The sequence below is a fragment of the Leopardus geoffroyi genome, chromosome B4 (genome assembly GCF_018350155.1).
Source record: "Leopardus geoffroyi isolate Oge1 chromosome B4, O.geoffroyi_Oge1_pat1.0, whole genome shotgun sequence".
Lineage (NCBI taxonomy): Eukaryota > Metazoa > Chordata > Mammalia > Carnivora > Felidae > Leopardus > Leopardus geoffroyi.
Window position 1 is genome coordinate 51,754,815 of NC_059341.1, and position 16,259 is coordinate 51,771,073.

Sequence of the window (16,259 nt, forward strand, 5' to 3'; positions counted from 1 at the left end):
AAAAAAAGGAATCACAGCCTAATCTCACTTCTGAGTATCAATGGAAAATTCTAAAATATTTGCCAAAATAATCCATCATCACACTAAAGGAATGAAATTCACCAGGACCAGAAATGCAACAATGATTCAATATTGGTAATATACAGTATACATGTTATCATCTTAAAAGACTTAAAGAGAAAAATCATATGGTTGTCTCTGTAGACCTTGAAAAGGCACTTGATAAATTTCAGTAAACTTTCTTGACAAAGCACTCAAATAAAAATAAATGCGTAATGCTTTAACATGAGAAAATGTATCTATCTTGGCTATCCAAAGCCCACATCAGGCATGACAAGGAAACAGTGGAAAAGCATTTCCACTAAACTATAAAATAAGACACTATGCCCATGATCATCATGGTTACCAACAGGTAACTTACTGTTTCACCTCTTTCAGGTCTTTGCTCAAAATTAACCTTCTCTGGGTGCCTGGGTAGCTCAGTCAGTTAAGCAGAGTCCGGCTTCAGCCAGGTCATGATCTCATGGTTCAAGAGTTCGAGCCCCACTTCAGATCCTCTATCTGCAACCCCCCCCCCACCTCTTCCCCACTAAGGCATGCGTTTTCTCTCTCTCAAAAATAATAAATTAAAAAAAATTTTTAATTTACCTTCTCAATGAGAAGTACACTGATCATCCTATCTAAAATTACAAACTGACTCTTATTCTGTTAGTCCTCAGTGCCTTCATCATGTTCTGGGTTTTTTTTTTCCTATCATTTGTCATATTCAGCTTATAATAAACTTTACTTATTTATTGTGTGGTTTTGCTTTTTATATATCCTTGGCTACTATAGAAATGCCAAGAGAGGAATTTTGTCTAACCTGTTCCAAGGGTCTAGAACAGTGCCTTGTCCGTAAGATATCCATAAATATTTGTGAAATGATTGTATGAAATTGAAAAAAAATCTTAGAAACAAAGTTTGGCAAAGAGAAGACAAAACTAACAATGTCTGCCAGTAATATGATTACATACCTAAAAAAATAAGAATCAACTAAGAATCTATCACAAAGGATGAAAATTCAATAAAGGTATCAGGTACCAAATTGATGTATAGAGAAAGATAAAATAAACATGGAAGATAAATCCCAGGGGTACCTGGGTGGCTCAGTTGGTTAAACATCCAACTGTTGATTTCGGCTTAGGTCACGATCTCACAGTTCATGAGATGGAGCCATGCATCTGGATCTGCGCTAACAGCACAGAGTCTGCTTGGGATTCCTTCTCTCCCTTTATCTGCCCCTCCTCCACTTGCACTTTCTCTCTCAAAATAAATATATAAACTTAAAAAGAAGGAGAAGAAGAAGGAGGAGGAGGCAGCGAAGAAGAAGAAGAAGAAGAAGAAGAAGAAGAAGAAGAAGAAGAGGAGGAGGAGGAGGAGGAAGGAGAAGAAGAAAAGAAAGATAGATAGATCCCATTTACAATAGCAGCCAAAAAAAAAAAAAAAAACTTAGGAATAAATTGAACAGGAAATATGCAAGAGCAAATGAAAAATACCTTAAAGCATTAATGAGGGATTTCAAAGATGTCTTGAACAAATGGAAAGACCCAATAGCATGCTCTCTTGTATAGGAAGATTCTACATCATGAATCTTATGTCAGATATTTCTGATATAATTCTGAATATAATTTTTTAAATATCAATAGATTTATTTTTAATTAGATGTTAATTCTACAGTTCATAAACACAAACAAATAAAGACCAGGAAAATTGAACACAAGCAGAGAGGTAATACTAGCCCTATAAAACACATTACAAAGCCTTGATAATTGAAACAGTGTAGTGTTGGCCTAAAAAGAATGAATAAATAGAACATAATAGATTGTACATAAATAGAGTCAAATACATCCAGGAATTTAATATGTGGTCAAACCACTAAGGAAAAATTCAATAAATGGTGATGAGATAGCATATTTCTGACCATATGCCAGGTTAAAGACCAAATGGATGAAAGATTTTAAATGTAAATAACAAAACCATATATATAACAAAGAAGACATAGAAGAATCTTTTATAATCTGAGGATGAGCTGGTATAGTTAACACTACAAATCCAGGAGCCATAATAATTTTGCATGATATAGAAAAACTATAGCAAACTTTTTTTTTTTTTTTTTTTAAGAGTCAGATGTTTAACTGACTGAGCCACCCAGATGCCCTCTGGTTTCTTCTTCTTCTTTTTTTTTTTTTTTTAATTTTTTTAACCTTTATTTATTTTTGAGACAGAGAGAGACAGAGCATGAACGGGGGAGGAACAGAGAGAGAGGGAAACACAGAATCCGAAGCAGGCTCCAGGCTCTGAGCCATCAGCCCAGAGCCCGACGCGGGGCTCAAACTCATGGACCGCGAGATCGTGACCTGAGCTGAAGTCGGACGTATAGCAAACTTTTAAAAAAATTCAAAGATAAATGACAAAATGGGTGAAATATTTGCAATTTATCACAGAGTTGGTTGTCAAATGTATAACCATCTAAAAATTGGTAAGAAAAAGACAATAACCAAATAAAAAATTGTGGAAAGAATATGAAAAGATGTATGCACCCCAAAATACAAAGGCTCTTAAGCAAAAGAAAGGGTCCTCAAACTCACTCGTAATAAAAATGCAAATTAAAATTACACCGATACCATTTTTAACTCATCAGATTTGGCAAAAATTCAAAAATTTAATTAATAAGCTTGGTTACAAATCAGCAGGCACTCTTAGACACTGCTAGTGGTAATGCAAATTGCTACAACCTCCATGGAAGGTTATTTGGCAACATTTATCAAAATTACAAATGGCTAATACCCTTTGACCAGCAATTCTGTTGGAAATTTATCCTATAATATTTGTGCATAGGTACAACATGACATGCATACAAAACTATTTATTGCAGCATGGTTTGTAACAGCTGGAAAACATTGGAAACTGCCCTCATGCCCATCGATAGGGAACTGGTTAAATAAATTATGGTATTTGACCTTGTATGAAACTGTATTTTAAAAAATAAATAAACTCTGTGTTATTATAAAAATTTCTCCAAGATCTTTGTTCAGAATAGTAAATATGCTATTCCTTTTGTGGAAAAGGGGGGGAGTGGATAAAAATACTTATTCGTATTTGCTTATGTGGAGAAATTGTGGAAGGAGAAATGTCCCTCTGGAGGGACATATGGGAGACTAATGAAATAATGGCGAAGGAACTGGGTGGATAGGTGTTAGAAATGGGGGAAGATGTTTTGCTGTATACTTTTAAAGTAAATTTTTATTTTTTTAATTATGAATATATTATCATCTGAAAATGTTAGATTTTGAAATGCTATTTCTTAACATTAATATACACAGGATGCATAATGAGTGCTGTATTATCTGCTATAGTGTCATACATTCAAACATTTCAACACAATCATCCTTAGGATCAAACAGAAAGAGATAGAAAGAGTGCACGCACATGAGGGAGTAAGGACAAGCTGTCAGCACGGCACAGAATCTGAGGCAGGGCTCAAATTCACCAACCATGAGATCATGGCCTGAGCCAAAATCATGACCTGAGTCAAGAGTAAGACACCTGACTGAGCTACCCAGGTGTCCCATTAGTTCTTAGGGTTATTATAAATGATTAAATTAAGTATAATCAGATTCTCCAGACTAACTTGAAGCAGAAAGTCAAAATATTCCAGCATCTTCTTGTCCATATGGAACTATTCTCAAAATTCTCCCTCTCTGGGTTCTTCATTTCTTTCCCTTAGATTATTGCCCCCATGTTTTCCCCTTTACAGCACAATGTTTAAGAACATAGGCTTTAGAGATCATTTGACCCTGCATGGTTTATTGTCTGCATGACTTCTGACCAAATGCTTTTGTTCCCACATGTGTAAAACAGAGGTAACACAAATTTTATAGAATTGCTATGAGGATGAGTGAGTTCATGTACATAAAGCTCTCAGCCAATGTTTGGCATACAGTAAGATTTCTAGAAATATTAAGTACCTCTACTATTACTACACTGACTACTAAAACTTCCTGGTGGCCTGAATTTTCACTGAGTTCTGAATTCTGCCAGGTATTGATAGATCTGGTTACTGATCTGGCACAAGAGTTTCAGAGTGGAATATCACCTTCAGTCAGTTCAAACAACAGTTATATGGTTACTATTTAGACACTCAATCATAAATTTTTGCTAATTTCTTACCTTCAACCTAAAAGTCCTCTGATTAAATGCATTGAGTTTCTAGCTAGTAATCTTTTCACACTTTAATGCAAAAATAATGTCCATTGTACATCAAAAAGTCATCATCATTTTTAACATGCTCATACCAAAAATCCAATTAAATTTTTTTATTATGAATTCCATTTACCTCAGTACTACAATCAGAATTATCCCATAGTACCTCTAACTCATAATGTCTCTCAGTCATTGTAATCAAGATATTTTAAGGAAAATTTTAATTATTTTTATGTAATTACCATTTCAATTGTAAGAAACAATGTCAATTTTAATTATTTCAATATCAATAATGCACATTGACGATAAAATTAATTAATATTATCTACATACAGAGGCACCTGAGTGGCTCCATTGGCTAAGCGTAAGACTCTTGATTTTGGCTCAGGTCATGATCCCACAGTTTGTGAGATCAAGCCCTCTGTAGGGCTCTGCACTGACAGCACAGAGCCTGTTTGGGACTCTCTCTCTCCCTCTCTCTCTCTCAAAATCAATAAACAAACTTAAAAAAAATTACCAACGTACAATGTGTAAACTACTCTCATAAACATGTAAAAATCTTTGGAAAAGGAAACATACCAGTCAAGTTTAATTTTCAAAGGTTAGAGAGGATTACAGAGCTTAAACTGGCTCTCAGAAAACAATGTGGACCACAATGAGCCCACAGCAGAATGCTGCCAAATTTCTTGTTATTAATAAACTTCTCTCTAACTTCCCTCAGAGAATATACAACCAGAGATTAGCAATGGAAATATCAGAGACACTGAAAATTATGCTTAATCTTTGGGCCATAAACCAGAAATTTTTAATTAAAAAATGAGAGCCTTCATTTTATTGATGGAATGATATAACTCGAAAAAAAAATAAGACTACTTTTGTTATTAAATAAAAATTTAGTGTGACATTATGGAGCAACACTGATTTATACATCTCTTGAGGATATAGGAGAAAGAGTCACCCTTGGGGGAGATTATAGTCCACGAAACAAATTGAGGCATGTAAGATAATAATTACGATACAAATATTAAGTGATAAGGGCTGTGTTAGGGGAGTTCAGAGAGAGATGACCACAGAAACTATTTTGCATTTTAATTAGTCCTTGTAGAAAGATAAAAGTTCAATAGCCAAAAATGGTAGAAGAGTTCATTTCATATAAAGAGAATAATATAGCAGAGCATGTTTGTAGAACTGAACATACAGACTACAGTATGGAATAAAGACAGTGGGAAATAAAAAAACAGAAATATTCAATACAATAGGAAGCAAAAATATAAGTCTGAGAAATTCAGATTTTTTTTCACAGGCACTGGCAATCTATGAAGAGTACTTTGATTAAAAGAGTAATTTTATAGGGGCACGTGGGTGGCTCAGTTGGTTGAGCATGCAACTTTGGCTCAGGTCATGATCTCTAGTTCGTGAGTTCAAGCACCGCATTGGCCTGCTGCTGTTAACACAGGAGTGCCTTCGGATCCTCTGTCCCCTCTATCTTTGCCCCCTCCCCCACTCTCTGTCTCTCAAAAATAAATAAGCAACAACAAAAAACAGTAATTTTATAGAAGTTGCCATAGGAAAATTACACTGGTGATTGTGTCCAAATAGATTTGAGTTCTACGAGAGGGGAAGAGAATGTTCTAGTAGTTCAGACAAGATATTCGTATAAGTCTGAACTAGGAGCTATTGAACTAGACAGGAAGAAATGAATGCAAATATGTGGAGAAGACTTACTAATTGCAAACATTTATTGAGAGATTACATTGTGAAAACTTTTGAATTTCTCAGCTAATCATCTCAACTATTCTGAAGTAGGTAACCATTATCTCCACTTTAAGGAAGTTAATTAACTTAGTTATTATAACACAGTCTTGAGTATAGTCCTGGGACCTGAACCCCAGGCTTACTGACTTTTAAAGTCAACACTTTCATGCTCTCTAATACTTACCCTTACTGTACTGAACATTGAGAAATTTGGAGCCAAAAATGGCACTAAGTTTTCAAATTTAAATAATTGGGAAAATAATCAAAACAAACACAAAATCAATCAAAAATACAAAATATAAGAAGAAAGAGAGGGTTCAGGATGATTAGACAAAAATCCCATCTTCAACCAACTCAGTTTCCGAAAGAGTATTATGTTTTCTACATGATCTGAAAAGTGTTTCTTTTGCACATTGTTCATTGGTCCTATTTTACTCTTTAAATGTCTAATTTATCCTGTGATGAACCGCTTCCAATTTAACCCACTGAAATTCTATTGCTTTATCAGGTGAGAAGTTTCCTGACAAGACGCCTAAGGTGCAGTTAGTGATATCACATGAGGATGCGAAGCTGACCATACTAGTGAAACACATGAAAAACATTGTAAGTTTATTATTTCTAATGAGAAACATGTAAACCTACATTTAAAAATCACTTGCCTCCCTCAGGCAATTAATGTCAACATTAGTAAGAGGAATGGGGCCAGCCACCAAGTTTAAGTGAGGAACAGTAGGCCAATTACAATGTTCTGCCTCTGTATGATTGCGATCCCTAGGGTAAAGACTATAAAATATTTCACAGGCCAAGTCCTAGAATGAAAATTAGACTTTACTCACAATGAAGTGTTAGGTCAAATCTCGCAAAAAGGTTTGAAAATGCAGGAATAGCTAGAGCATTAAGGTCCAAAGGGAAAAAAGCTAGGTCCCAAGAATTTACATCTATCTCATCTTGCTGAGCTTAGTGGAAGATTAACTCATCTCTTTGAATAATGCCAACACTTTCTCTGTGAAGCCAGCAACTCTAAGGCTTTCTCCCCAGATGCCCATTGAGTACATTGAGTTTATACCCCCCAAACAGTTATTATGTTCTGATGTAATTACTCAGAGATCTATCTTTCCCCTCAAAACATAATATTATTTTGAGGACAGGAAACCCATCTTTATATACCAGAACATAGGACAACAATGGTAGTTACCTCTAAAAACAACTGCAAGCTATTCCATTATACCCTATTCCTCTCTGAAGATGGGTCAAGTCAGAGGTATGAATAGCAATTGGACCATTGACATTGAGTAAGGGAGAGAGCATTCTGCGTCACAGTGTAATTGATTCATGGTCTGAGTCTGGGTGCAGTAACCAGAAGGAGGTAACTCTAAGCCTTGCCACTTCTCCAGTCTTCCTCTAGTCTACTCAAAGCAGGTCCTTCATATGGTAAAACTCGCTAGGAGACTATAGAGAAAGTCAGTAGCCCTATTTTGGCTCTATCCCTTATGCATATAAATCTCTCAGGATGTGCTTGGAAAGACTTAAAAGAGCAAACTCTTCATTGTGATGTGATCTGGAACATACTAGAATTTAACAAATGTCTGTTCAGTGAACAAATAGTTGGCATAATTTGCAGGGGATACATCCTTTACAAACTTAGAATTAGCCAGCTATCCAAGGATGCTTGTTTGTAAGTCTGTGGTTTTGTAATCAGCAATTTTTGTAACAGCTGGGCAAATATTATTAGATGTGTTTCTGTAGAACTTTAGTCATTAAAATAATTATTTTCAATTGCTTTTGATCAGATAATCATCTTAAATGAGAATAGGAGTTTTTTAAGAAATTCTTAGTCTGGGAAATGAAGATTCAATTAGGCACTGTTTATGGCTATATGCATGTTCATAGACTTTAAGCATCTATATAAATATATGTGATGAAGTAAGAGAATGTTAAGAAATGGTGTTAATCAAGTTAAGAGCACTTACATATGTATACGCTATATGACTGTTAACTGAAAATAGTCCTCCTGGAAATTATATATTTATTCCAATAATGTCATTGCTCAAAACGTTTTAGAACACGCCTATTGGCATTGCTTTTAGATCTGGCCTATAAACCACACAGTAAACTTAGTGATATTACTCAGTAGTCATGCCTAATATTTGATCAAAAGCAGTATTAACCAATTTGGTCACCCATTTTATTCACCGGATAAATATCCAAATTACTTTTGACAGTTTTCAAAAATGCATTTTATAGTGAGATGAAGTTACACTAACAATAAGAATATTCAAAACGAATGTGATGCAGGCATGAAGGGAGGGGAGAAAGTGAGCAACAGCTAGAATTAAAGATTGAGGTCAAGTGATAGGTACATGGCAAATGACCAGGTGCATCCTATAAGGAGTAAAAAGCCATCTAGGGCCCCTAGAGCCTATGCCAATGTCCTCAGAAAGAAAGTTATTAAGAATGAAATAATACTTCTTGCAATCTGACTTCTCAGTCTACCTGCTGGTTTGTCTCTTCTCCCCGATCCCTTAGCATTGCCCTGAAATTCATTCCTACACCTCTTCTCTTTTCTACTTCCAGCCCTGTGATGTTAAATATCATTTACATGTCTTTCTCTTCCATATTTATAACTCATCTTGGAACTGTTCCTGAAATCCAGAGGCTTATGTATAACTAACTGCTCAACAACTCTAGTAGAAATTGAATAGGCATTGCAAACTTAAGATACACCAAATCAAACTTCTGATTATTGCCTCCTGATTATTGCTCCTTTTGCAAACTTTCCCATAACAGGAAATAGAAACTTTATCCTACTATTTACTCAAAGTCCCTGGTGTCATTTTGACATTTCTCACAAACTACAACCAATTTATCTGCAAATTCTGTCAGCTCTGCTTTCCAAACAAATCCAGAATTGCACTCCTTTGCCCTTCACTGCTACCATAAATGGTTCAAGCCACCATCATCTCCCACCTAAATCACTGCTGTAGTCTCTCTTTTTAACTTTTTTAACGTTTATTTATTTTTGAGAGCAAGAGACAGAGTTCAAGTGGGGGAGGGGCAGAGAGAGAGAGGGAGACCCAGAATCTGCAACAGTCTCCAGGCTCTGAGCTGTCGGCACAGAGCCTGATGCAGGGCTCGAACTTGGGAATGGTGAGATCATGACCTAGGCTGAAGTAGGACACTTACCCAACTAAGCCACCCAGGCGCCCCACTGCTGTGGTCTCTTAATGGGTCTCCCTGCTTCTACTTGTATTTCTTCCTAATCTTTTCCTAACCTAGGAGCCAGAATATTCCTTTGATAATAAAAGTCAGATCTTGTCATTCTTCTCTCATATCCTTCTGAGGGTAAGGTCTCACTCGTATCACTTATAATGAAAGGCATAGTACTTATTAATGATCTATGAAGCCCTACTACTGATCTGGCCTCCTTGATCTCTCCAACCTCATCTCGACAGACTTCCTCAATCACTCCACTCCAGCCTCAGTGTCTTCCTTCCTGTTCCTTAAATATGATAAGCATGTTTCTGCCCCAGGACATTTGTACCTGTTATTCATGTCATCTGGAATGTTTTTTCCTAGGTTCATGGCTCAGTCTCACATATCCTGAAGGACTAAGTCTTACTGCCACCTTTTCAGTGAGGTCCTCTTTGACTCCCATATGTAAAGCTGCAAAACCACTACCTGTTGCCACTTCCAAACTTCCTTTTCTAACTTTTTGTCTCCACGGCCCTATATCACTGCTATTACTCCAAGGGCTAAAACAGTGTCAAGTACATAGTAGATGCTCAATGAATACTTTGTTAAATAAAAGAATGTCAAATTATTTCTGATATAAACAACTAAGAATTACGATCTTGTTCACCGACCAAAAACCATCAAAACAAAGTTCTCATGCCTTGCATTTTTCAGAGCTACTTTTAAATGACTCTTTTATTTCTTCTGCTTATCTGAGGACAGAGATAACACTATAATATAGATGATAGGAAAATCTATCTATAAATTCTCAACATACTTTCTTTGCTTATTTCAATTTTTAACTAATTGTTATTTAGTTTCTGAGCCTTTAGTATTTTCACATGCCAAAGTAATCAGACTGAAGAAGTCGTGCTTCATTTTATTTTAATGTTAAAATGAATTATTCTGCCTGCAGCGCTGTTATATTTAATATTAAGTTTGATGAAAAGAATTGTTTATCTTATATTAAATCTTTGAAGCTTTGCTCTAAGAATTACGTCCCTCCTGTGAATTCACAAGCTAAAACAAAATTTGCTAATTTTTTTCCCTTTTAAAGCAGCCCAATGTGATTTATTCTAGTGAACAGAGACTGACAAAGTAATGCAGTTATTTGGAAGGTTGGCAAAGACTTTTAAAAATAATGTTTCAGTTTATATAACAGAGACATATATAAAAATCATTTGAATTTAAAACATTTTTAAAAATCTTTCTAGCATTTTCCCAAGTAGCCCACTATAAAATGCTCTTTTCCACTGATATCTTCATGTCTCTCTATACATGTCTCTCTATGAATTGCAATGTCTGCAGTGTCTCTCCTGGTCTCATGAATTCCCCTAGTCTGCGTCATTTCCAGACTGTTTTCATTTACTTGCTCCAGAATATGTGCATTCTAGTAGGCTCTAAAAGTAATCAATAAAGATTCCAGACTCTCTTCTGATATTGAATGTGCTCACACTCTCAAAGACTCTTACACTATAGCAAAATGATATGATTTCAAATGAGGTGCAAGTAATATCAGGGAAAGCAGGACACATCTCAGATGGAATGCTGTTTAATCCTTTAATAAGACACAAAATAGGGCAGAATAGTTGTGATATGAAAACAGGAGGAAAGATGAAAAATAACGAGTGTTGATGATGATGTGGAGAAAAGGGAACCCTTGTATGTTGTTGTTGATGGGAATGTAAATCAGTGCAGCTCCTGTGGAAAACAGTGTGGAGGTTCCTCCAAAAACTAAGAACAGAAATACCATATTTTCCAGTAATTTCACTACTGGATATTTACCAAAAGAAGGTGAAAACCCTAACTGGAAAAGATATATGCACCCCTATATTTGTGACATTATTTATAGTAGCCAAGATATGGACACTACTCATGTGTCCCTTGACAGATGAGTGGATAAAGAATATGTGGTATATCTCTGTCTCTATCTCTATCATCTCTATCTCCATCTCAGTCTCTATCTTGATCTCTATCTCTGTCTCTATCTCTGTCATTTTAAAAGGATGAGATCTTGTCATTTGTGACAACATGGATAGACCTAGAGGGTATAATGCTGAGTGAAATAAGTCAGCCAGAGAAAGACAAATAGTATATGATTTTACTTATATGTGGAATCTAAAAACAAAACAAATAAACAAAAGCAGAAAGAGGCCCATACATATAGAGAACAAACTATATTGTTGCCAGAAGGGAGGAGAGTAGGAGGATGGACAAAGTGAGTGAAGGGAAGTAGGAGATACAGGCTCCCAATTACAGAATGAATAAGTCCTGAGAATAAAAGGTATAGCATAGAGAATATAGCCAATGGTATTGTAATTGTAATAACATTGTATGGTGACAGATGGTAGTCACACTTGTGGTGAGCATAGTGTAACATATAGACTTGTTGAATCACTATGTTGTACACCTGAAACTAATGTAACACTGTGATCCAACTATACTTCAATAAAAAAAAGACTTCTGTAGCCTTATTATTCAATAAGCAACTTGTATAGTAATTAATTAAAAGTTCTGTTTCATCTTGCTGTGAATATTTATGGTATTAGATCTCCTAGCCATATGCTCAGAAGGGATGAAGGAACAGAAATGATGGGACTTGTCTCATTATATGAGAAGACAGATGTATCTAGAGAGGCAATACTGGCGTAAAACCTTGACCTCATCATTTATAGCCCTAAACTTGTCTTCTCACCATATCTAGTTCTCCAAGAATAAAAGAATTTGCTTCAAAAGCAGAAGGATAAAACTTTGTTCTCATTTCTTTTCTTCCTCTTCTCCTCACTTTCTCCCTTTATTCTCTTTTCCTTTATTTTACTTTCTCTTTCCTTTCCTATTATTATTAGCCCAAATTTAGCTGTAAGACAAAATATAAAAAATATAGAAGATTTAAATGTGTCCCTTTTATTGTTGGATTTGCTTAAACATTAGACGTCGGATACTAGATTTCAAAACACATACACATTGGGCCTTTAATGCACTGAAATTAATATAAAAAAAATAACAGGAGAGAAAGAAATAGACTAAACACATCAGTAAGAACCCCAGGCTAAATACACACACACACACACATTTTATTGCATTTTATTTTCTATTTAAAATTTTTCTTACATTTTTAATGTGTATGTGTAGCTTGGAAGTTCGGAAGTTCTTATTTTTAAAATATATATTCTCCTGGCCTCATAGATCATACAATTCTTCCATATCTTCCATGGACAAGTAGTCCATGAACCACTCAAATGGTTAATTACACATCAAAATGGCACTCTACATACAATTCCAGTTCTGTACTTGGTACCAAACAAATTGAAGGGCCTGTTGGTGTAGAAGATACAACACTTAGATTTAGTAAAGTTGACAAAAGAGGGTTGTGAAAATAAAGTACAGGTGATGACAATGTTTGACATACAAAGATAACAATGTTCTGTGTATCCTTTATTTTTTATTTATTTTTTTTAATGTTTATATATTTTTGAGAGAGAGACAGACAGTGCAAGCAGGGGAGGGGAAGAGAGAGGGAGACACAGACACAGAATCTGATACAGGCTCTAGACTCTGAGCTGTCAGCACAGAGACCCACACAGGACTTGAACTCACAAACCACAAGATCATGACCTGAGCCGAAGTTGGATGCTCAACCTACTGAGCCACCCAGGCGCCCCTTGTATATCCTTTTAAAAATAACTTGGATAACTCCTCTGACTAACCCAATTCAATATTTTTAATCTAGATTTTTGAAAGAGATATGTCATTGTTCTATCCTAAATGCACTTCAATCTAAATAAATGTCAATTTCTTGATAAAGGATAATTTTCTAATAATAATTATCCCATTGATTGTATTTGGCTTATATTTCATTAATAAAAAATTACTCTTCTAGAGCTGACCCATTATGACATTGATCTCCCATTTCAAAGAATATGAGGCAAAGCAGTGGATAGTGGAGAGGAGCTGGCCCAGATAGAGATATTTCATTGTTCCATGATTTTTCAGGGTTAGTAATCACTGACCCTCGAAGATTACCAATTACTTCTTTTTTTTTTTTTTTAATTTTTTTTTTCAACGTTTTATTTATTTTTGGGACAGAGAGAGAGACAGAGCATGAACGGGGGAGGGGCAGAGAGCGAGGGAGACACAGAATCGGAAACAGGCTCCAGGCTCTGAGCCGTCAGCCCAGAGCCCGATGCGGGGCTCGAACTCACGGACCGCGAGATCGTGACCTGGCTGAAGTCGGACGCTTAACCGACTGCGCCACCCAGGCGCCCCTACCAATTACTTCTTAATGAAAAAAACCATAAACTGTTCTTAAACCTATGATAAATAATATGCTAATAATAACTCATCTCTTTCCATCATCAATATTTTTAACTAGTCCTTCCTTTGTGAACTTTACTGTTCACAAAGTGAAACTTCACTGTCCATATATTCTCTACACTTATTTGACAGCACTCTTTCTGAGGTTTCCTTAGCATTTACAAATGTATTTCTATATTTTTAATTCTTTTTCGTTCATTTATATTTGACAGAGTATGTGTGTATATGTGTGTGCATGAGTGGTGGAGGGGCAGAGAGAGAGAGAGAGACAGAATCCAAAGCAGGCTTCAGGCTCTGAGCTGTCAGCACAGACCCCGACGCAGGGCTCAAACTCATAAACAATGAGATCATGACCTGAGTGGAAGTTGGACACTTAACCAACTGAGCCATCCGGACACCCCAGCATTTACAAATTTAAACTAATGTACGTAGTGGCTTAATAAATGCTGGCTTCACCTTTAACCCTTAAATGTGAAGATTTTCCAGTATTCATGGCTTTAACTCTTCAAATTGATTTCCTAAAAAAATTCCATCCAGTCTTGAGGCTTTGAAGATTATGTGAATTACTCCTAAATTTATATCTCTACTTTAAATATATCTCTGAACCCAATTTACATATTTTCAACTGCCTGATGGACATTTGCACTCTGATATCTTGCCATCTCCTGAAACTCAACAGTGCTAAATTATAGGTCTCTACTTTTCACTGAAATCAACTCTCACTCTTGACTGCTTATTTAAAAAAATTGTTGCACCAACCTCAAGTAACCCCTGGTCAAAATTTCCTTATAATTTATTTTCCATATTTTAACTTATTCCAGTACTGCTATATATAATCATCAGAAAATCCTTTTAGTTTACTGTTACTTTTATTTTTGCCAAAATCCTATTCTATAGTCTCTATTAGTTCACTTATGGACTATTTTGATTGTTATGATATTCCTGTCCTTGTGTTCTACTTTCTTAATCCATTCTGCATAAAACATCCTAAAATTCTATTTTTAACATATCAATAAAAAATGCTAACAGAATCTTGGTAAATCTCAAATTCCTTAGCCTAATATTTAAGGTACTACACAAATTAGCTCTACCTGCCTTTATATCCACCCTCCCCAACAGAAAACATGTATTATATTCTAGATGGTTTACTCATTGTTTATCAAACACACTCCAGTCATTCTAGCAAAGTATATCATACTTCCTCTTCCCTTCTATTTACCTTCTAACATCCAGGCTCACCTCAAACCTCTCATCCTTTCTGAATCTCCCAGATCACTCTTGTTCCTGGTAATCCTTCTCTCCTTTGATCTCCTTACACTTACTGTTTACACCACCCATTTGATATTCACTGCCTTATCTCATTTCTTAAAACCTTTATCATTTTGGTTTATCCTGTAGTTTCAATTGTATTGACAATATACTTATTGGAAGAAACTGGGGGAAATATATTTTGTATACTCTGCAATGCCTAACACAATAATATGCCCTTAATACATGTTTGTTAAATAAGTGAATATTCATTTAAGTGTATACCACTGTGAAAAATAGTCACAATGCAGAGCAGTTAAATTTAAGCTACATTCATAAATGAATAGCTTTTCTCTGTGAATTCTGCTATCTATAATACTTAATACTAAACTTAAGAATAGTCAGGTGACAAATATTTGACCTAAATAGTCTGTCTCACTTAAAAATGAAGTGATTTCAGTATAAAAATAGAGAGGGAGACAAACCATAAGAGGCTTAAACACAGAGAATGTATTGAGGATCGCTGGTGGGGTGTTGGTGGGGGTAAGAGCTAAAGGGGTAAGGGGCATTAAGGATGACACTTGTTGGGATAAGCAGTGGGTGTTATATGTAAGTGATTAATCACTAAATTCTATTCCTGAAAATAAATAAATTTCAATTTTTATGTAGATTACATGTTCAAATGATTATATTACATATATATATTAATTAAATAAATGTATTATTAAAATTTTAAAAATTCAAAAAATAAAGTGATTTCCTGCTGAGGATTATTTCTCTAAATACTCAACAACTCTGGACACTTAACCATATCTCCAGCTGACATAACCATCAATGTACAGGTCACCACATTATACAAATTTTATTTAATCACTCTCTGTTCTTTACTGACAAGCTTATACCCTAATTGCTATTCTTTATCCAAATCTCCCTCAATTCTTCATTCTAACTGAAACAAACAAACAAACAAACAAAACATAAGCTAGAGTCCTGACATTGGTCCTCTTAATCTGCTTTCTTCCTGGCTTTTCTGTAATCAACTTAAGAGTCACATTAGCATCATGCAAAAGACATCTCTCACCCAACAACAAAAATTCAGCATCCATTTACAGACAAAAGTTATGTTTGTGAGAGCTATGAGATCTAACACCATACACCAAGGGATCCAGGCACCCATACGTCAGATAATAGACACTCAGTCCTCAGTCCCTGCTGATGACGTTGCAGTAGCTCATGAACTGCTTCCAGCCCCTCTTAGCTATAGTCAGGGAGCTCCTAGAAACCACTGTCTTAGAGAACATTCCACAGATAAAAGAGCCTTTGTGGAAGTCCAGGTTTGCAAAGGAGACATTTCATCACATTGTTGTAAGGAAAAGAAAAAGATAAGTTTGAACACTTTGAAGTGGGGTGTTAGTAAAGACTGGAGGAGGTAACAACTACTTCAAATTTGAAGACAGCGATGCAAAACT

The 16,259-nt window shown here is 35.5% G+C and overlaps 1 protein-coding gene across 4 annotated transcripts in view; it reads left to right on the top strand.

Annotated features, from left to right (window-relative positions):
* PIK3C2G (phosphatidylinositol-4-phosphate 3-kinase catalytic subunit type 2 gamma) overlaps positions 1 to 16,259 on the top strand; it is a 355,657-nt gene that overhangs the window by 319,916 nt on the left and 19,482 nt on the right. For all 4 annotated transcript variants that reach the window (XM_045463665.1, XM_045463664.1, XM_045463668.1 and 1 more), the window contains one exon: positions 6,506 to 6,600. In XM_045463665.1, coding sequence (XP_045319621.1) covers positions 6,506 to 6,600 — 95 coding nt within the window. The remainder of the gene's footprint in view (positions 1 to 6,505; positions 6,601 to 16,259) is intronic.